The sequence below is a fragment of the Hyalella azteca genome, unplaced genomic scaffold (genome assembly GCF_000764305.2).
Source record: "Hyalella azteca isolate HAZT.00-mixed unplaced genomic scaffold, Hazt_2.0.2 contig1289, whole genome shotgun sequence".
NCBI lineage: Eukaryota > Metazoa > Arthropoda > Malacostraca > Amphipoda > Hyalellidae > Hyalella > Hyalella azteca.
In genome coordinates, this window is record NW_025931612.1 from 295,080 (window position 1) to 317,751 (window position 22,672).

The 22,672-nt window shown below is 37.8% G+C and overlaps 3 protein-coding genes across 4 annotated transcripts in view; 2 read left to right on the forward strand and 1 right to left on the reverse strand.

The window, feature by feature from the left end:
• LOC108674083 overlaps nucleotides 1–2,198 on the forward strand; it is a 28,505-nt gene extending 26,307 nt beyond the window's left edge. For both annotated transcript variants that reach the window (XM_018161985.2, XM_018161986.2), the window contains exon 13: nucleotides 468–2,198. In XM_018161985.2, the coding sequence (XP_018017474.1) occupies nucleotides 468–523 (56 nt within the window). In that variant the 3' untranslated portion in view covers nucleotides 524–2,198. The remainder of the gene's footprint in view (nucleotides 1–467) is intronic.
• Nucleotides 2,199–2,714: 516 nt separating this feature from the next.
• On the forward strand, nucleotides 2,715–8,727 carry LOC108674071 (galactosylgalactosylxylosylprotein 3-beta-glucuronosyltransferase S). Its single transcript, XM_018161970.2, has 6 exons — nucleotides 2,715–3,341; nucleotides 3,755–3,876; nucleotides 4,049–4,145; nucleotides 5,069–5,182; nucleotides 8,124–8,297; nucleotides 8,542–8,727. Exons 1-6 carry the CDS (start codon nucleotides 2,964–2,966, stop codon nucleotides 8,653–8,655), a joined length of 999 nt encoding a protein of 332 aa, XP_018017459.1. The 5' UTR covers nucleotides 2,715–2,963; the 3' UTR covers nucleotides 8,656–8,727.
• A 9,609-nt stretch (nucleotides 8,728–18,336) lies between these two features.
• On the reverse strand, nucleotides 18,337–20,902 carry LOC108674073 (proline-rich protein HaeIII subfamily 1). The gene is made up of 4 exons (XM_018161971.2): nucleotides 20,863–20,902; nucleotides 20,304–20,388; nucleotides 19,399–20,135; nucleotides 18,337–18,960 (listed from the first exon to the last, which is right to left on the reverse strand). The coding sequence occupies exons 1-4, from the start codon at nucleotides 20,900–20,902 to the stop codon at nucleotides 18,821–18,823; spliced, it is 1,002 nt and encodes a 333-aa protein (XP_018017460.1). The 3' UTR covers nucleotides 18,337–18,820.
• Nucleotides 20,903–22,672: the final 1,770 nt, after the last annotated feature.

The following is a 22,672-nucleotide window of genomic DNA, read 5'->3' on the forward strand; positions in this document are numbered from 1 at the left end:
GCTTGAATAGTGTATCTAAATTCTTGAATTTTTGCACTGACGACGGAGATGACGATAAAATGTTTTTTTTTTTTTTAGAAATTTGTTTAATTTGTGTAGGATTAGCTTTGCTTTAAAAATATCAATAGTTGTTAGCTGATGACCGCATTTGTTGTATGAAAAGGTTCTGCTCTGAGACTCAGAAGTTAATATACTTTTTTCCGGTTGAGATATAGCACGAATGTGTACAATAATTCCATTTTCATTTGTCTTCACTATTTTACTCTCTGATAAATAAGTGAGAGAATTAAAATTAGATTTAATGAAGTCTGTGCGTGAAAGCTATAAAGCAGCCCTGAGTCTATAAGGTAAATTTAATAAACAACTATTATAATATGCATTATAGTATAAAGAACCATTGAACGTCCCCGGGCTTTCTGTTCTAAGTTGCATCTGGTCGATTGTTCTGAGTGGTTCTCTCCCCGCAGGTATCTACCATCGCGTGGCCTACACCTCAGATTGGATTTCGTGGGCAGCTTCCTAGCTCTCCGCAGCTTGACTTTTCTGTAGAAGTGGACTGGCTGGGCCTGGCTTGGTGAACTGGACTGGCTTGGTGAACTGGACTGGCTTGGTGAACTGGACTAGTTTGATTGATTTATCAGCAGCTACTGGCTTGGTTTATCAGCAAAGAATCAACGACTGAACAGGCGACAGCAAATCATTTACCAAATAGTGTTTGAATGTTTTGCTCACCTTCATTCGATATATGTCAGAAATACACTAAATATGTGAACAGCTGATAATCGGTGCCAATTTGGCATTAGAGGTAAATATAATCCGGCTGTCATTCTAAAAGTTATAACCTTATGTTATGTTATGTTCAGATAAAAAACCTTAGCAGCAATATGGCCGATGCAACAATTAGTGTCACGGCGTATATATCTTTGCACTCTGGATTCCTGAATATGAATTAAAGGTACAACTTGATTTTACTTTTCGATTAGAAATCTACCGAGTCAGCAAGAATTCGCGAGATTAAATTAGAATTCGGTATTCAGCATGGATGTACGATTTCTGAGATTATTGATTACATGCCCGGATAGTTTTCATTTTATTTGCTAATTCAGTGAAAACACTGTAACCCCGAGTAAATAAACTCAAAATTTTACAGTACATATTTCATGAATACCTAGAAATTTATTGAAAAGGTCTGCTAATTGAAAATCAAAATTCAAGTAGCTGCAGTTTCTGTGAGATATTTTGTTTCGTTAACAAGCATTGTAAGCATTTTGTTTCGTAACAAGCATTCAACCCCATTGGCGAACGAAGAATGGAATGAAGTAGGATGAATTGTGAAAATCATCATAAATATATAATAAATCGTTTTTTCATTTGATATTTCGAACTTAATTAGCAACACCACTCTGTTATATTAAAACAAAAGTGATATATTTTCATCGGGAACAAAATGGTTGCCCGACTTCCTCTGTCTAAAATCGTAATCAATAATTGACCATAAGATTTCCTTGCTGTCTATGCACTGCTTCAGTGACTAAGACTGACCTTTTAGGCATAAATAATTAATTCAAAATAGTAAACATAAATGAAGTTTGCAAAGAAACGAAAAATTTTTAAATTTAAGTCATGTTTCTTAATTTTTTAGTAATTTGCGTATACGTAGTTGAGTGTGTATGAAATATATCGCTGATATCTCTAAAAAAATGTATACAAGGGTATTAACTATATCATTGTAACTCGTGAAGTGCTAAAAAATTATGAAGATAGTTCCATGGATTCAAGAGGTTTATTATAACAGCTTACCCTTCAAATATGAGAGGGCAATGGTGGTAATGTGATGTGCCCTTGTAATAACCAACTTCACACTTTGGATTATTAATGGCCGATACACGCTGTGTACTTACTTACAAAAGAGAATATTTCTATAAATTATTGAGGCTTATCTGATATAAGGAGATGGCTGCCAATTTTACTTGTGTTTTACCCGACCTATATTGCTCTATATATTTGTTCATATAATTGCTCGAGTCATTAATTAGAGATCGAGTCGTCCTACTTAATTACTACTTACTTCGTGTTAATGTCTTGTTTATGTTTGAGGTCTTGTTGTTCAGTTGTTCTGTCTTTGTCTTGAATGATGTGAGAACCTCATTCTGTCGCTTGTAATGAAAGCCTTGTGAATAAAAATGCAAATATCATCATCAATGAATTATTTCCAATTCATTCAAACTTCATTATTGGCTTGCCTCAATACGCATTATGCGTGATAAAAATTTCAATTCAACATGAGAAGTTATTTTAGATTTATCTAGAGAAATTGGCTCCTCTGAATCAATTTTTGGACCTATACCTCATTCTTTGATACGATTCTTGGTAATATTTACACGGATGAAGAACTTACTAGTCTAATTATTATGTGGAATTACGTAGTAAACTCACCCAGAAAATATGATCAGGCTCGAAACATTGAAGAGCGAAACTTAATTTCTGTGGTCGCTTCTCTAGTAGCTTAATTCATGCTTTTCCTTGTCCGATTGCAAATCTTGAGGCTTTATTACCTGTGACACCTGTGAAGTTCCGTCTCCTGTCATGAACACAAGGTAATGAACTGACATGACACTGCAAGAAGTACAATTCTAGCACATGTGCTGCTAAGCTCGGTTCGGTCTTGTTGTACTCAACAAGAAGACTGCACGCAGTTGCACTTTAGTCTTCAGGTTGATCATTTGGTGTGTGGATAAAACATTCTATGAAAATGTGGCCCCTAGGCGAAACACAACTCGTGAGATTTAAATATATGATTTGCGTTAACACGAAATGAGTTCCCATCGAAGCGCTCAGCTAATTTTGCCAAGAAACGTCGTCATAAAACATCGTCTCAAATTTCAGCTAAGCGTTCGATAAAATATTGATGAACGCACTAAAAAAGCTCATGTTATAAACAGACATAAAGTTTTGTGCGCAGCATGTCAGTTCGCTTTACTAAAACAATGCTACTTTATATTCTTCTTATCGTACAAGTTATTCAAATCACATATTATTTGCACTCAAATCTCCTATATTCAACGAACATTCAATGTACGCCTGAGCACCCAACCGCAGTGCACAATATTTCGGATGAGACAGAAGCACCCTTTATGCTCGGCAACTCTAGTCTCTGGTCGGGGCTGAGAAGCCACATTAAAAAGAAGTATTCCGGCCTGCAGCTGCCGTGGTCTAGCCCCACGGTATTCGTCGTGACGCCAACCTACCGCCGCCCCACGCAGATGGCGGACCTGACGCGACTCTCGCAGACGCTGATGAACCTGGATTTTATTTTCTGGCTGGTCGTTGAAGATGGCGAGGTGAGGCTTAGAAAAATATTTGTAACTGGCGCAAGTAGGATCAATTCAAGTCAATTTTTCTATCTGAAAATTTTATTAATTTTTTCGGTCAAATGAAGGCCGGAATTTTGCTAACTGCGTCTATGCTATTAATTTGAAATAATTAGAAACTTAATTTGACTTTACCCTCTAGTGAAGACGTCATTCCAAAATACGTGAACTCGCCAAGAATTTTAATGCAAAAGCTTGACAATAACGTCAAGACAGTTTTGATCTGATAATTGAGCTGGTCTCCGAAATGTTATCATTTAAAATATGGTGAACTTGTTTGGTGTTTTCTTTGCTTTAAATTCTTAGGGAATTTATTCTTCTTGAATTTACGATTCAAGCACACTAGTGATATAGGAACTTATTTCCTAACTCGCCTGCCGTAGACCACCCAGCTGCCCGTGGCGCAGCTGCTGCAGCGCTCAGGGCTCCCCCACCGCTACATGGCGGCCGCTACGCCTGCGAGATACAGGAACGATCCCGACGTGGGGCGCGGGGTCTTCAACAGGTGCGATTATCACTGAAAACATTTTTCGTTATATCAATCAATTATTTAATGAAACATGTCAATCAGTTGCGGAACCCTCTCATATTATATTATATTATTTTATATAAATTGTCAATAGACAGTGAAGTTCTCATCAAGCTTAGCCATATCTCATGCTCATTATTGCTCTCAGACGCGCAGCGCTAGACTGGCTCCGTGCCCACGAGAAGCGAGGAGTGCTCTATTTTGCTGACGATGACAACTCCTACGACATCAGATTATTTCAACAGGTGATTATTATTTGAGGTATTAATAAACTTGAGAATAAACTTGAGTCTTATTCAATCTTAAGCCAATTTATTCCTTTCCTATTGTTTTTTACTCTAGCTTTTAAGATATTGATTGACCCTTTAAAGGCAGTCCACTTTTCTGTTCCAGCAAATTTACAAATAGAATAGAATAGAAGTGTCGGCACTGAAGAAATATGCCCATGCATGGCCTGTTGCCGATTTTCGTACTTTTCGTGACTTGATTCACAAGGGATCCGGCCTTATGAACCCGATCTTTCCATAACTGACGATTGATTGAGATAGCTGCTGGACTTATTGCAAGGCTCGTAAGGTGCTAGGCATTTCATGACTGAAAATATGCTCCTGCATAGCTTCGTCTAGTCTATTCTTGAAGGCATTCATACTCGGAGCGCCAACGATGCTATCAGGGAGGCTGTTCCACATGTCGGTGATTCGAAGCGAGAAGAAATGTTGTCGCGTGGAGAGGTAGCAGCGCAGTTTTTTTAGTTTATAGCCGTGGCCCCTGGAGTTAGTTCTTGTTTCAAATTCTAGCAATCTTTCGGGGACCTTGTGTAAATCGTGGGTATGCTTATATACTTCAATGAGGTCCCCACGCCGACGTCGATAACAGAGGCCTGGAAGCTTCATAATCTTTAATCTTTCTTCATAAGACTTACATTTTGATCCCGGAATTATCTTTGTTGCACTTCTTTGAACACTCTCTACTAAATCGTTATCATTAAAAATTCAAAGATTGTCATAAATATTTACTAAATATAATGCTTAAATGCTAATCTGAGTGCGTTTCTATTGCACTATAAGAAGCCGGTATTAATAAAGGCTGAAATACAGAAAATAAATTAGGTATATTGAGATCATAGAATAGTCCTCCATTGCAGTTTCATGCCATGTTTTTTCTTCAGATCCGCAGCACGCAGAAGGTCTCGGTGTTCCCCGTTGGGATGATCCTAGAGTACGGCATCAGTTCGCCTATTGTACGTCAACATAAGGTCGTCGGCTTTCACGACGCCTTCCAGGTGAATGAATTTTCGATAAAATCGATAAAATGGAACTCTTATATCAATATTTGTATATTGAACATTATTATTTAAGCTACCTTATCATTCTTCAATTACAATCGTTTATAAAATAGTCCTATCTTTGTTATTTTAAAATTGGTAAGTAACTTGGCCTAAGCACTATATTAAGTTACCGTTTTTAGTAGACGAATTATGGTAGCCCCATTAGTTAACCCCTTCAATATTATGCTACTAGCGTTAAGTAACTAAGCCTCTCGATCATTATTACATTACCTCTATTACATTGGTGTTAGGTAGCTCCTCATTATACCTGCGTTGGGTAACTAATCAGGTTACAGGTATTAGGTAACAAATTTCAGAGTTAGGATACTTAGCCCATGATTTTGTCATTGAGTAACCAATCCAATCACTATTATGTTACCGTTATTGCTCTAGCTATAATTAACCATTAATTAGTACGTTACCAGAGTTAAACAACTATGCTTCGTATCGTTAGCATAGATTGATAACCCAGACTTATCACCGTTATTGAATTTTTTGCCTAATCTTTGTTGTTCTTTCATTATTTAATGTTATTTAAGTAATCGTATAATCATTATATGTTAAATCCTCCCAATTATTATAATTTCATATTTAAGTAATTTTTCCACATTTTATATATACATTTCAATTTCTCTTATTAACATCCATATGCTACATTATGACTTTCGTGCGACCACGAAATAAATATGCTTTGACTAGGCCTTATTTTAAAGAATATTCATAGGTCCTTTATCTCGCATTAGGAAAGCACTTTATCTCCCGACATAAGAAAACCAATCTAATTTCCTAATGCAACCTGCCGTCTTATAGACAAGTCTGGAGCTACACAACTGGTAACAAAGGCATATTATTTAAAATATCGATGTCTGATTTGCAACTGAATTTACGTTCAATCCCTCAAAATTCGGTTGCGATCTGTAATTTATTCGCTCTAATTCTAGTTATAAGTAATAGGCTAAGTGATTTTTCCATTCTTGATTATGACGAATCGTTGTATTCTTTAAAAGTAGACTCTTTGTATTTTTTTTAACGATAAAAATACCTTGTTGATTCGCTGCTCTGGTGTTCAACGATTCTGTTTCAGTTGCCAGAGAAACATGGGCTGAATTATAAGTCGTACTTTTCATGCTAAATGAATTTCTCGTTCGTTTGATATCCACTAAGTTAAAGCCAAACGACGGGTAGCATGGCCAAAGTACTCATTCCAGAAAAGAAAGAAATCAGCTCCTATATTACTCTCGAACTTTGGGATTCCTGTAGCGTGTTATATCCAGGATCTTACGTCCTTCTTGCAGCAGCCAAGAATGGGGCGACATGTGACCGGTAATTTAATGTAGCGATCAATACCGTACATTGTTTGGTCACAATTAGCTCTTAGATGAACTTGGATTGCTTCGCATACATTGCTTCATGAGAAATTTTATGTAGGATATCTATTGCTCCTCATACATAAAAATGTCATTGATAAATGGAGACGAACACTTTTTCAAGTTAAGCATTGAAAAGTGAAAACAAGTAGGAAATCTCAGTAATGAATCTGTCAAACATAAATATAAATGTCCGTCATCAAAAACAGCATTTACAGCTAATAATTATTGCGGGTTATTTGCAATACTTATGAGAGACAAATTGACCTCAAATTACGCTCTGCGACTTTCTTTTGAACAGTGTCAGGTGTTAAAATAAGCGTGTTCACCATTTGACAAATACGTAACGAGAGAACACCCATTTAAAATATGCATGACTTTAAATTACTAATTGTGTATTTTCTATTGAAGAGGCTCCTTTGTTAAAACAAGGGATTCTATAGTAAGACTCAGATTTATGGAAAGAACTCCTCCAAAAGTTATTACCATTATAATGATGCAAGCTATTAGCATAGTGAGAACATTTTCTCATACTCCTATGATCCTCAAGTTATCACAATACAATAAATAGTACTATAGGGAACACTGAAATTAAATAATTTAGAGTGTATCTGATAGTGATGAAGAGGATTGCGACGTGGACAGCGATTGTTATGCTCCTCAAGAGTGCGACGGCTGTGGCGGTTGCCACTGGTATTCTGCTCACGCCTTCACCCGCTCCTGCAACGTGGCTGAGCACAACCGTCGCTTTAATGAGCCAGCGTGCTGCTCTCGGCCTCTGCTCAACCTCTCCCTTTAGCGGCAGATGAACTGCCTTAACCGTCACTGCTCGTTGCTTATTTTGTTGCAGCTGTTAATGTTGCTTTTTTGTGTGTTACTGGCATGTGAACGCTGTACATCAGAAACAAAGATTTCTAGATTGTTTTCGACTTAATGGGATGTTTCCTTTCTTTATAAGATGAAGAGAAATCATGTTTTTCTTACCGCGAGTAAGTTTTTCTTACCTCACACCAAGAGTAAAGTACTAGTAGAGTCTTATGGAGAACGGTAGCATTCTATTCCGTAAGCGATACCAAGCTAAACTTAGAGGTACACTGAGAGTATCGATTTTAACTTAATTTCGATTCCATTAATAACTTTTTGGCATGTAATTAGGAAACGAAGGATAAAATTTTTAGGATTTATTTGGGACGGTATACTTTTGTAGTACTTACTCAACTCAAACTTTATATCAATATTCGTCCGGCATTCAATATAAATTGACCGATCCAAAAGAATTATACCACAATATTTTTATTCTGAATGTGCTTGAATGACGTTCATGGTGCGACTGCATGAGACCATTTCTATTATTTCTAAATATTTGTTATTTACGTCATTCATTCTGAATAGCGCTTTACTCTCACGTAATCTACACTGCATAATGTAAATCCATTGAACATGGGGATTAGTTGTTAATGAACCAAAATTATTCTGTGAGAAGTTATTTCCAGTTCAGTCAAATTTCGCTCAATTCTTAACATACGCAGGCTCTCCGAAAATTCGCTGTCGACATGGCTGGTTTCGCCGTCAACCTGGAGTTTCTGTACAGAAAACCGAACGCGACGATACCGCTTCTGGTGTCTTACCTTGAGGACGGTTTCCTGAGAGCTCTAGGAACTTCACTTGACGACCTCGAACCTTTAGCGCACGACTGCACTGAGGTCAGTTCAGGCGCAGGTCAATAGCTCGAATAGCACGAGTGCCTTCAGCTTTGTTCTAAAGGGGTTTTGATACCCGTATGATTTTGCGCAGTGCAGGATATGATAGTATGATAACATCTGATCAAATAACAGCGAAAACAAATCAATCAGAGAATTAATGAAAAACTTGAGTTCATTAAGTCTAGCTAGCAGCAATAAATATTAATTTTAATCGAATTTCGATAAAGATTTTGATATTATACAGGTGTTGGTGTGGCACACAAGGACCCAGACTCCCTTCTCCCCAAACGTAGCTCATCTGCCGCCCCACTCCAATGACACCAACCTACCCGCCCTCTACGCAAATATCCTCGCCTAGACCTATAACATTTGTAACCTCATAGACACCAAAGTTTAGTTAAATGACTTTAGTAAAAGTTAAGTTGAGTTTTGTTTAGTTAAATGACTAAGTTTTTAAAGACTATGTACGAGTAAATTTTTAATACGTGTGTAATTCGGCCGCAAATTTTCGGCGCAAACCTGTCAATAGTCAATAAACTTCCCAACACTAGCCGGCCACTCAAGTTACTGACACTAGCTAGTCTGCCACTCGACTTACCGACACTAGCCACCAGTTCTACTCACCGACACTAGTCTGGCACTCTACTTACCGACACTAGCCTGCAGTTCTACTCACCGACACTAGTCTGGCACTCTACTTACTGACACTAGCCTGCCTCTTGACTTCGTCAGCCGAAGCCATTCGACTTACCGACACCAGTCTGCCATTCGACTTACAGAAACTAGTCTGCCATTCGACGTACAGAAACTAGTCTGCCACTCGACTTACAGAAACTAGGCTGCCACTCGACTTACAGAAACTAGTCTGCCACTCGACTTACCGCAACTGGCTTCCACTCGACTTACCGACACTAGTCAGCCACTCAACAAACCATCGCTAGTCTGCCACTTTACAAGGAGCATTCATAGTCATATAAGCTTTGTTAATTTTTGGTCATTGCTTTTTACCAAATAAAATTTTTTACCAAATTTCTTTATAAAAATATAGGTTATCGAATTGCAGGCACTTTAACTTGAGTATCATCGGTATAAAAATTAGTCCTAGGTTATAACAATACAAGTAAATAGCCAGGATTGAATTAAGTAAAGTAAACTTGAGTTAATTTCGTTTAACAAAAGATTTTACTATGTGTTGTTACCATATACGTTAATTCAGTGGTGCATATGGTTTGATACATACAGATTTGGTTGATATTATACAGCGCGGTCAGCAAGTTTCCAGCTCTAGGACGCAGTGAGTTTACTATCAGGCATCAATTTAAATTATAATTATTATTATTTTTATGGATGATTCAATTAATAATTAATTTAAATTAGTCAAGTCATCATTAATAAAAATGATTGTTTGATTGATGAACTTACTAAATACTTTAGATTATATTAAAATATATCTCCAGAAACTGTTAGACATCAGTTGAAATAAAATTCACATACGTTACTCCTGGAATTAAATGCAAAATGAATCGTTAAAGTTTCAAGTGGAAGCATAAATAGAGAAGGAAATTTTCACGATTCATTCTTCTAGCGCTAAGGGAAGCAGAGCAATAGTTTTTTATTACAGTAAAGTATTCCTATTTTTGGTATCAAGTCACCTCGGACGTGCCCTCGTTCATATTTGCTTTGCACTTATTCATTGCTGTGTGATCCACCACTGAGGTATGCGTTACTGTATCATTTGGTCTGTTTATTTTTGTGATAATTTTTGTTTCAATTCGGTAGTGCTGTTTAAAGGTGTTCATTATTATTATTTATGTCTATTATTTATTTATATTGTTTGCATTATATTCTGCTTTTGTTGTTCAATTCTTGCCAGTTCTAAATTATTGTTAATTTATTAACATCAGGAAGGCTCCGAATCTTGAATCCTAACCTGAGTCTAGATCCCGATTCAATACACATGAGCTAAGGAAACACACGGTTCATAGTTTCTTGTACATGTGCATTTGAAGTTTGTTTATCATTAAAGTTTTTATATATTATTTTATTCATCCTTGTATAGTTGTAAGTACGGTCATGGAAGCTGAATTAGCGAGTCCCGGTGACCCCAACACTAGTTAATAGCAATCAGTGGTACTAGTGAAGTTTAGATACAAACTTTAAAATTGATGTCGTTTAATTGATGTCGTTGATATCAAAGTTCAAAATAAATTTCGCTGTCCTTCAAATAATATGATAAGACTATATTTTGATCATGATATTTTTTAACAAATATCGTCGTCACGCTCATAGAACTTGATAAATTATTGAACTTCAAGTTTCATTTTACGGCGCCATGTGTTGAAATATATCTCACATTCCAGTGTCCCGGGTAACTGTTGAGCAATGCATGAAGCAATATCTGACGTTGGCGCAAGGCGTCGTAGTCGTTGATACGAAGGCCTTGTTTGATTTCTTACTGAAATAAATCCTGGTTTACAAAAATCATCGAACTGTTATTTGATAGATACAGGTTTTGTTCATATATTTGCTCCTAGATTTTCAAAAATTCTTGTCAATTTCATATGCGATTGTTAATAGTTTGCGAATTCATTGATTAAAACAAATATGGTATGAGTTTGTAATAACATATTTTGTTGTTGTAGAACAATATGTTGTAAGTAAATCAAATGAAATTTCATTTGCTAATCAAGTTTTTATCCAATTATATAAAATTTTGCCACTAGGATGGCTTTAATCATGTATAAAGTATAATATTCAAGTATTGTATTTAAGCGTTGCTTCACTACAAAACGAATATTCAAACCATGTGCTATAACTTTAACAGTTGCAGGTTACTTCCCTAAAAATCAATGACAGACACAGCTATAACAGCAGAGTAGCAGTTAACAATACAAATTAAAGATGCTGGGAATCACTGAAGGTGATGTGGTCCGTACAAGGCGCACGTGTTGAGTCGTTCACAGCTGCTGACACAGCGGCTGTCACCTGACACACCTGCTGGCAGCGGCGCTGTCACCTGACACACCTGCTGACACAGCGGCTGTCACCTGACACACCTGCTGGCAGCGGCGCTGTCACCTGACACTGACAGGTAGGCGGTGGCTTGCTGACGCTGCCCTGCTGCTACAGCCTAGCTGTGTTGCAGTACATAGTCGTGTGCTGCTGTCGAATATAAGAATATAGGCGAGCACATACAACTTGGGAAGTTTGTACAATGAACAGTCTTGCATGCACGTACAGTCTTGCTGTAAACAAGTGCAGTCTTGCTGAAAGTTGTACAGTCGTGCAAAATTTCTGCACAGAGTTAAAGCATACATCGTTGATGCAATGCACGATCGAAGTGGTAATACGAAATGTCGCCACAGAAAGCTTATTGAGGGTTGCAGCAAGTATGCAACTGTAGAAGTATATTGTGCAGTGTTGCAGCAGGTGACGTAGAGTTGTGGCACTTAATAACCTTACAGAAGCCATGCACCACGCGCGCGATGTGATGCAGACAGCATATAAGGTGTTGTAGTTTGCGGGTGTAATGTTGCTATACGTATTTCCAATGAAGAAAACTTATGCACTGTTGAAACACGCATGTGCTGTGTTGTAGCATGCAGTGCTGCTGTGCACGATCGTAGTGCTGTGACCGTCATGTGCTAAAGAGTCTGCAGCAAAATTACTTCGTCTTCAGTACATATGTGCAGTTATTGGGCATGCATCAGTTCGTCAAGGATGCGGTTAGCTTTGTAACAGAATAACTTCGTGCTGATACTCTTATAATTAATTTGTGGTAAGGACTTCAATTATCGATTGAGTTCAACGTACATTCTTTGACAAATAAATATAGATCACATGTGAAAAATCTCGGAGTTTACCAGATCTAAGAAAAAAAAAAGATCTTGCAGTTAACCTGAACCTGCCATACACAATAATCTTGAATCAGTTCATCACTGAATTATATTTAAGCATTCTTCTTGTGCAAGAAGAGAAAATTGAAATAATTACAGAAAAATATTATGGAGCATGACGTATATATATGATGCTTACAAAATTTATTTTAAATAACATATGTATATATTTTATCTATGTTGTTTAACATAACATAACATAACATAGTGATCTCAGCGCTGAAGTGCAGGCCTGATGTGGCCTGCCGCCAATTCTTTTCCTTTTCGTGCCATGTTTTCCTTTAAAGCATTTTTTCTTATTAAATTCTTTCTAAGCAATATTTTTGAAAGTAATTCACATCGCTAGGGAGAGAAGTCACTGTACTGAGCTCGAGCGCCCAGCACATGACGGCAGCAGTTGCCGCACTTGTCATTCTAGTCACGACCGCGGGCAGCTCACCACGGCCCCGACAACGCCTTCATCACCACAGAGAACAAGACCGCTGCGACGATACCCCAATATTTTACGTACGATTCTTTCCTACATTTTTATAGGGTCCGATTTATTAAAAAACACGAATTTGAAACGCGACGCTGATTAGAGAATTTCATATTACTTTTAAAATACTATGTTGAGTCATTCTTCAAAGCTGATTTAATGAATCGAGAGAGTGACAATCTGAATCGATGGTCGCACTGATTCACTTCTCTGTATCAAAAACTAGCGTGATTTCAGGTGTGACGTAAAAACGATATAAATTGTTTTAGCTTAACAAGCGATTCTATGAATTACTGCATAATTGGAAAGAATTATGGTTCATCTAATTGTTCTTTCGTCTATATGAGCTAAAAGCAAGTGGGTATTACCCAACATAAACGTAAAACGTAACGGCCTATTCTAGCACAAAAGGCGAACGAAGTTCAAAGCCTAGCTATTAAGTTAATTAAAAAAAAAAGTCCGTAAACGTCTTCTCGCCGATCATTGCGAGATCCGGATCGCCGGATACGCGATTGTGTATTCTACTCGGAGGCGGTGCCGGCGACTCCGCGGCAACCGCACGGCAGCATCACTCGAGCTTCAGTCTCCGTCGAGCGCGGTTGTCCGACCGTGTCTCGGTCGTATTCAGCGTCTTCCTCGTCCCTTGGCGAGCTCCGTGAGTCCCCATTACATTTTTCAGTAAGTGTGTAACCAATATATTGTCGTCGTCTTCTTATCTCCACTTCTCAAAACTTTACATGCCGAGAGTATATTAAATTCCACTCCAATTACATAATGCCTCCTTACATGTCGAATTCTTTTCAGTCCATTTGGTAGGATTGTCTTACAGCTATCATTATGATTTCCATATTATTAGGAGCATTAGGAAAAATTGAAATAGCTCATAAAGAAATTTAAATCTTGATTACATGACAACTTTATTGATTGCGCTAAACAATCATCAGATTAGCATATAATGTCTGATAACAACGGAAGAGTGTTGCATGAAAAAAATCAACGGGGCTGCGACTCTCCCTGGCAAGTGCTAAACGAACAAATTCTGTGTCAGAAGGCGCTAAAATCGGTACTGTGATACATTATTTCTCTTTTCGCACCATTTTACATGTGATAAACTTCCTGAATCTACATATTCTCCATCTTTTAAATATTTGCTTCCATCCTGTCATTAGATTGGTTCAGCTTGAGAGGCCCTACACTAGGTTGTGTAAATAGGATACCGTACTCTAAACCAACAAAGCATTTCCGAACTGAATACTTTTCCTTTGTCGTATTGCAGTCTTATTCTCATGTACACTATCTCTTATGCAATGAACCCATTTCATTTATTTATTTTGCTAGGTGCGAGAAATTTATATTCAGTATTTGGATTTAATTTTGGTGTAAACCTTAAAGAATTTTAGTCATGGCTTCTAAGCACGAGAGGCTTCATTTTTGCTTTTAGCGACGATTTTTTACGAAAATATAATCGTTGACAGCGTGGTATTGCCTCACTTGCTGTTGCTTCACCAGACATGTAAGTTATTCGAGTTGCGTGCCACACATAAACAATGAAGAACCTTAGCGTGATGTGGGTTCTAATTCTCACTAGAGAAATTCTCGAATGCTGAAGACTTGATTGCAGAATTATACGATAAAGTGAGTAGTTTGCGCAGGATTGTATCTGGGTTCTGTAACCGTCGGTTTTTAATGTTAAAGTTTACATCATTAGTAAAAGGACTACTACTGAAAATTTGATGTCATCTCACAGAGAGCGAAAACTTATTAGCACTAACGTCATCAATCACCAGATGTATTATTAACAAATAATTATGTTGCAGCACGACTACAGCCATAGGCTCAGGTTTCGGTGCTCATTACAACCGCTGGTGCGCATATTTGATGATATGAAGCCTCATGCGCACTGCTTACCTAACAAGATCGTGCGCACGGGTCACGAGTTACGTTATTATCACTTGTTTGTATTGTCGAACTTAGGCCACCGCGTGCGTTACTTGCGTATCATGAGCCATGCAAGCGTTTCACGATGTGGTAATTAGTACGGTATGCATCACTGAAGTGCCGGAATGTGCGTTTAGAATGTCACCGTCAAGCCAGATTTTACTTCTCTGGTAGTTACACTAATTTCACCCCTCTCGAAAATTTAGATAGGACAGTTTTTCTTCTTTTACCATTTATAATAGAATTCTTTAGTTTTATGTCTCTTTTACTTTATTTAAATTGTCACTTCAGCATTATAATGATCATAATTAACATGTACGATGTCCATGTTAATACCTCCAATTCCCCAAATGCTATATTTCTCGATTGATCGAGCGCCAGACCACGATGACATCGTCGACGGCCGAGCGTCGCTCAGATCACAGGAGAGATACAACACGGAAGCCCTCATGTCCTCACGCAGGAAGCATCGAGTTGAGAGGCCAGCTCGGACCCCTAGTACGCTGGCATCATCCACTTTCTTATATCTCTATATATCTTCCTGCTTTATTTTCCTATTCTTCCACTTCTTATATCTATATCAAAATCCTTTATGTATCTCTTTTTTAATCTTTCCAGCTTTTCGCCCGTTAATTTCTTCATCATCTTCTTCGGACTCCTCTTCTCACTATCCTTTTTATAGCAGGTAACTGAACCTTTGAAGTTCAGCCCACTTTATCATCCTTAACCGTCATGAATATAAACCGTCATGAATATAAACCGTCATGAATATAACGTGAATGAATATAATATGAATATAAACCGTCATGAATATAAAATTCGTATGTAAAATAAAAAAAATAGATTATACTTCAATAACACTTATTTGGCTCGTCGAAAAAGTCGAAAGCTTTGTGAAAAAAAATGAAGAACAATGAAAATAATACTCGCATATTCGTATTAGCGAGGTGCTCAACTAAGTGAAATTTCCCCTTAGCATTGACTGGTGCCTCAATGAAGTTACTAAATTCTTCGTTTAAAACATACCGATAAAACAACAATTTTCAACATACTGCAACTCAAGTTAATGATGTGGTTTCAAGAAAATCTCGCTAGTACCACAATTTTCATCAGCGCCAACTTCCAGATTTTTAGTGTTGGAAAGAATTGTGCACGTGAGGAGCTTACGGCTGAGCCACTTAATTCATATTGAAGACAACGCGACTGCTCCAGTGAAGCGCCTCCATAATGGAACTCCAGTGGAATATTAATGAAGCTTTCACTTGTGTGCTCGGAGTGTCAACGATGACATTAAAACATAAAGGCTTCGTTGGTGGAACAAAGATTTGGAAATACAAAATTTTGTTCCAATGATATACCAGCCCAGTGGACAAGATGATTTATGCTGTGTTTCAAAACAGCCATAGTTTTATCTCATGAAACTATTTCAAACTGATAGTGTATAATCGGAGGGAATTTTATACACGAATCACCGAGCCGAAACCTCGAATTTACACAAAAATTTAACCGAACTAAGAAATCATTGTCGGAATTTCCGCCTTATCTACTGAACCCTGGCAGCATTTAATTCAATTAATGTGGCGGACAGTCAATCAATCACGTCCTTGCAGCGTCTAAGAAAAATAATGTAGATATTTTACCGATAATACCTCGTCACCTCCTGGAGGCAATTAAGGTCACAATGTAAGCACCGCCTAAATATGACAAGTTAATTGATTTCTGATCAGGAAAATTGAAATCTTCCCTGAAAGTTGTGGTTAAAAATCGATCATAAATGATGGATAAACTTCAAGGAAATTCGTCGGGAAATTGAAGATGTATGTAGTTCTGCGGAATTTTGAAGCTCATGAGACCATTGAAGTTTGTACCGATGGCTCCTACGACACCTGTTTGTATGGTAAGATGGCCCTGCACAAAGATCCTGTACTATGAAGAGAACTGTGCACAAAGATCCTGCACTGTGAAGAGAGCTGTGAACAAAGATCCTGCACTGTGAAGAGAGCTGTGAACAAAGATCCTGCACTGTGAAGAGAGCTGTACACAAAGATCCTGCACTGTGAAGAGAGCTGTGCACAAAGATCCTGGACTGTGAAGAGAGCTGTACACAAAGATCCTGCACTGTGAAGAGAGCTGTGCACAAAGATCCTGCACTGTGAAGAGAGCTGTACACAAAGATCCTGCACTATGAAGAGAGCTGTGCACAAAGATCCTGTACTATGAAGAGAGCTGTGCACAAAGATCCTGTACTATGAAGAGAGCTGTGCACAAAGATCCTGTACTATGAAGAGAGCTATCCGTCGACAGTATTGATTAGAATTAACTGTCATGGAGTTGCTCTCTTTATGGACAGGCATCCAAAGCTTCAAAAATCAAAATGCATACCGTCAGAAGACTCGCACAAATAAAATTTTGCCATGTGTGACGGTAAGAGTTTGCATTTCATCTTAATTTATTAATTAAAATTTATTTTTTAGATGCTGAAGCCTCGATTTCGTCATAAACAGTCTGGGTTATCCGGGTCTCTTGGTTGCACCGACATACTAATTAAAAGCTCGTTTTCTCCTAAATTCTTCTCTCAACTGCGGACGAGTTTCTATAACTTCATTTAAGAATAAAATTGTACGGTTATATGTTGTTACAAATCTCAGCTTCTATCACTTGTTGCATGTTTTTTCATCGTTTTCTGTACTTTCAGGATGTACTCAAATGATTCTAGGACTTCGATTTTGAAAAAGAGGAAAAAGAGAGGTATTTATTCAGAGGCTTTGATTAATCATTTAAAATTTATTAAGCAGCGATAAATACGTATACTCCATCACTAATAGCTAAACAATAAAACGCGCATTAATTCGTGAATGATGCATACAATTAATGGAATCTGTTTGTTGAACCATTTAAAACAGTCGCACATCATTGTAATCAGTGAAAAAGCAAGAAATAAATCTACTTAAAATTATATGAATTTTTTCCTTAGAGTTAGAATAATTCATGTTTAGAAACGGAGTTAAATAAAGCCTTTTTTTTTGCAGGTTCAAGTTGTAATTCAAGGCGTTGGGCAGAGACATCACCCAGCGTGCATGGCCGGCTAAGAAACTTACTACGCCGCAAAATGAATCCATAAATATACCTACATCCTTATTTTATTTTTAGATTTCCACGGTGTTATTATGTTTGATTGCTTGTATTTTTCGTTTGTATGAAACCTCACTTGGAGTTATGCTGACACTTACAAAAAAAAAAAGAAATTTTTGATAATTATAATATGTTTTTACTTATATTGTGTTATTCATAAAGTTTCCTTAAATTTACCTGCTACGTTTTCTGTCGATTTTAAATTCATCTCACACACATTTTCTATATCTTTTCAATAAAATTTTATTTCATCTAACATTCGCGCTTCATGAATGTTTCCTTCATTATTCATTCAGTAATATGAATAATTTTGATATGAATAAAATATTAATAATTTTCTGCAATTTTATCTTGATTCCTATGAATTTGCAACTTCTTCAATAAGTTGAATTAGGATTATTATTTAATGGCGCTTTGAGCAATGCGACTTTTTCTCTGATTTGCATAGGACGTTTATTTAGGAATTGTTGTGATATTAATAGTACATCTTGTTCTAAAAATTAAATTCGCCACATAGTTGGTGCTGCATTGATCAAAAAATGAAATTTATTTTATCGAGTAAAAATTTACCGTCAGTAATAATATATAACTACTTTAAAATTTAACTTATATTATAATTGAAGTTAGTAAATTTTCATTCAATATTGAACCAAAAATTGAGCTCCACTCAAAAAATTAGGATGATTAAAATTTCAATCATCACATCATCTACACTTTGCGTACCTTCTTATCTTATAATGAACATGCAGAATAACCAGGCTTTACAAGAGTTGAATAGTAATGCATGCTAATCAATGATTATATTATCAAAGACGTATTGAGCGTCCAAAAATCTACTAGGGCAGATTGACCCATCATTGCTCTTTGGATCGCTGAAACTCTCATTGTGACAAAAGAAAGAATTATACTTTTTAGACCGCATCCAACGAGCCTTTTTATTCTGCTTGCCATTAAAAGTCACATGTAAATTTTAGTCTTGTCAAGTTTATTTCAGAAAACCCGTCATGGAAGTAAATTAAACATCGAAACGCGCAAAGATGACACTTATAAATTTGCAGTAGCATCTCTCCAACTCCTCATTAGAAGTTGTTGCTGGACCTCGGTCGTCGAACATCGGACGACGTGCGAGGCGCTGAGCGATACTGAGCTTCAGGCGAGCGGTAGCGCGGATCTGAAGCGCGGTACGGAGCCCCGGGACCTGGACGGCTTTGACCTGCGCCTGAATGGAATGAAGATCAAATTAATAAATATTTTGTGAAAATTTATAGAACATTAGTTCGATCCTTGATATTTCTTACACAATCACCAATCTGTGTTATGCTGGATTTCTTAGCTTTACCATATTCAGAGAGCGATGTTGTGTCATATTAAATGCATCTAGCATAACCAAACAGTTTCTAAGTCACACTCATCCACCATTAGAGATTGGCGATCATTCAGAGAAAGAGTAGGCTAATTTGAATAATCATGCCCACAAGAGGTACAGAAACAAAATAGATTCAAAATATAAATATATTTGATATATGGTATAAGTCAATAAGAATTGATGGCGGGCTACGCAAAAATAACTCTTAATCCAAACCACGTAGGAAGTGAGCTACGATATCAGTCGGAAGATACATTCGCTGTGCACTAAATATATAGAGGATATACTTACTTGTAGGAGGCAGACTTCTATTTAAGGATGGATGACCAGCGTCCCTTCCGTATTCCATTTTGGCCGGATTTATAGGAGGTCTCGCTGATGGTGAAGTCAACCTAGGGAGAGATCTTGGCGCCATATCAGCGCTTCGGTTTCTTTGGGTGTAGGGGCGCGGTGCACCAGCAGCATCTCTGTACTGAGGCGCGGCAGGTCGGTTGTCGGGATTTCGAGGGTAAGCCATTCGAGGATCCACTGACCCGCGTCGAGGTGGCGGTCTCTGGTCACGATTTTGAGCATCGCGCCTTTGGTCGTAAGCGCTACGACGTGACATGCGTGGTGGCGACGCTGACTCATTTCGCCGGCGTGGTGGGCCTGCTGCAGGGTAGGGATACGAAGGTTGAGGAGCAGTCCTTGGGTAAGGATCCGTTGGGCGAGGTCCTGGTGCTTGAAGAGCTGACGAACGGTAAGCAGCCTGTCCAGGCAAGTCGTTGGGATTCAAACTGTGAAGATTTGTTGAGCCTCCGGGCGGCTGTACTGTGCCAAACCCGGCGCCCTGACGGTCAATCGGAGGGTGCAGCACAATCGGATTGACTGATACACTTGAATCTCTTTCGTCCTCAGGATTGGTGCTTATTGCATTATTTGAAGCGTCTATTGGCTCAGAATTATTCCCATCCCGGTTTTCCTGCAATTCAATTTCGCCAGTCTTCGACGAAGTTTTTGTTTTTTTATTCCGTGATTTCAAAAATACTCTGCAAAGAGGAAGAAATTATGTAACCTCGTTGTTTTGATGTTCGCAAAGATATGAAAAATCCAGAAGCCACTGACTTTAATCTATGATAATCGTTGAATAGCAACCTGCTATTGAAGAATAATAAGAATTTGCCGTACAATACTCGACGCGCAAGACGTGTACTCACACCAGCAGAACCACCAGGACGATGAGCAACAAGCCTCCCAGGACGGACGACAGCACAATCACGAGGGTGTTGGATGACTCGTCGACTGAGAAAAATAAATCAATTGAGTTCCTTACGTTTAAATTCAATTCAATTTTAATTATTTGTTGCTGTTGTTATTAAATAATAGGGCAACAACATCTTGGGGCGTTGGCTTTAAAAACTTTCAAATATCTTTGCACAACCCCTGGCAAAAATTATGGAATCACCGGCCTCGGAGGATGTTCATTCAGTTGTTTAGCTTAGTAGAAAAAAAAGAAGATCACAGACATGACACAAAACTAAAGTCATTTCAAATGGCAACTTTCTGGCTTTAAGAAACGCTATAAGAAATCAAGAAAAAAATTGTGCAGTCAGTAACGGTTATTTTTTCAGACCAAGCAGAGGGGAAAAAATATGAAATCATTCAATTCTCAGGAAAAATTTGTGGAATCACCCTGTAAATTTTCATCCCCAAAACTAACACCTGCATCAATTTAGATCTGCTCGTTAGTCTGCATCTACAAAGGAGTGATCACACCTTGGAGAGCTGCTGCACCAAGTGGACTGACATGAATCATGGCTCCAAAACGAGAGATGTCAATTGAAACAAAGGAAAGGATTATCAAACTCTTAAAAGAGGGTAAATCATCACGCAATGTTGCAAAAGATGTTGGTTGTTCACAGTCAGCTGGGTCTAATCTGAGCCAAATACAAACAATATGGGAAGGTTGTTAAATGCAAACATACTGGTAGACCAAGAAAGACATCATAGCGTCAGGACAGAAAACTTAAAGCAATATGTCTCAAAAACCGAAAATGCACAACAAAACAAATGAGGAACGAATGGGAGGAAACTGGAGTTAATGTCTGTGACCGAACTGTAAGAAATCGCTTAAAGGAAATGGGATTTACATACAGAAAAGCTAAACGAAAGCCATCATTAACACCAAAACAGAAAGAAACAGTACTCACAGCAGTGAGTGACAGAGAGCGCATTTTCTCGTCGACGAAAACTTGAGGTCACGGACGGACGGACAGACGGACAGACGGACGGACAGACAGACAGACAGACGGACATGGCGAGCACAATAGTGCATTTATTCCATAAATGAGAAAATGCGCTAAAAACAAGGTTACAATGGGCTAAGGAAAAACAATCGTGGACTGTGGATTACTGGATGAAAGTCATATTCAGTGATGAATCTCGAATCTGCATTGGGCAAGGTGATGATGCTAGAACTATTGTTTGGTGCTGTTCCAATGAGATTTATAAAGATGACTGCCTTAAGAGAACATGCAAATTTCCACAGTCATTGACACAGTCCACAAATTTCCACAGTCATTGATTTGAACAGTCATTGATGATATGGGGCTGCATGTCAGGTAAAGACACTGGGGAGATGGCTGTCATTACATCTTCAATAAATGCACAAGTTTACGTTGATATTTTGACACTTATATTCCATCAATTGGAAAGATGTTTGGGGGATGATGAAATCATTTTTCTAGATGATAATTCATCTTGCCATAGAGCAAAAACTGTGAAAACATTCCTTGAAAAAAAGACATAAGGTCAATGTCACGGCCTGCAAAGAGTCCGGATCTTAAACCAATTGAAAATCTTTGGTGGAAGTTGAAGAAAATGGCCCATGACAAGGCTCCAACCTGCAAAGCTGATCTGGCAACAGCAATCAAAGAAAGTTGCAGGCAGATTGATGAAGAGTACTGTTTGTCACTCATTAATTCCATGCCTCAGAGACTGCAAGCTGTTATAAAAGCCAGAGGAGGTGCAAAAAAAACTAGTGATGTGTTCGAGCGTTCTTTTGTTTTTCATGATTCCATAATTTTTTCCTTAGAATTGAGTGATTCCATATTTTTTTTCTGCTTGGTCTAAAAAAATAACCGTTCCTGACTGCACAATTTTTTTCTTGATTTCTTATAGTGTTTCTTGAAACCAGAAAGTTGCCATTTGAAATGACTTTGGTTTTTTGTCATGTCTGTGATCTGCTTTTTTTCTACAAAGTTAAACAACTGAATCCTCCGAGGCCGGTGATTCCATAATTTTTGCCAAGGGTTGTATATTATTAGCACAAAAATGTTCTCACATTTTTGTGCTTGTTCACATTTCTTTCTTTCTATTCTTATTTCACCTTTGAAACAAGATCTTTAAACGAACTATACATACAATGCGTTTTAAGACAAACTCTACTGCTTTCTTACAATGAAGACTTACTGAACAGCGAGAATATGAATAGTTCAGAGGCACACCTAGAGGCCTAAGATTAATTATTTAGGGCACATTACAAGGAGGCAGAGAAAAATTTTAGGAGGGCACAAATTATGTGAAT

Coding starts and splice junctions, on each gene's coding strand:
- LOC108674073 (XM_018161971.2), bottom strand. CDS start 20,902: ATGATTCATGTCAGTCCACTTGGTGCAGCAGCTCTCCAAG. Junction 20,136..20,303: donor GTCCTGGTGGTTCTGCTGGT/GTGAGTACACGT, acceptor TCCTCTTTGCAG/AGTATTTTTGAAATCACGGA. Junction 18,961..19,398: donor TAGAAGTCTGCCTCCTACAA/GTAAGTATATCC, acceptor CATTCCATTCAG/GCGCAGGTCAAAGCCGTCCA.
- LOC108674071 (XM_018161970.2), top strand. CDS start 2,964: ATGTCAGTTCGCTTTACTAAAACAATGCTACTTTATATTCTTCTTATC. Junction 3,877..4,048: donor GGGCGCGGGGTCTTCAACAG/GTGCGATTATCA, acceptor TATTGCTCTCAG/ACGCGCAGCGCTAGACTGGC. Junction 5,183..8,123: donor GCTTTCACGACGCCTTCCAG/GTGAATGAATTT, acceptor TAACATACGCAG/GCTCTCCGAAAATTCGCTGT.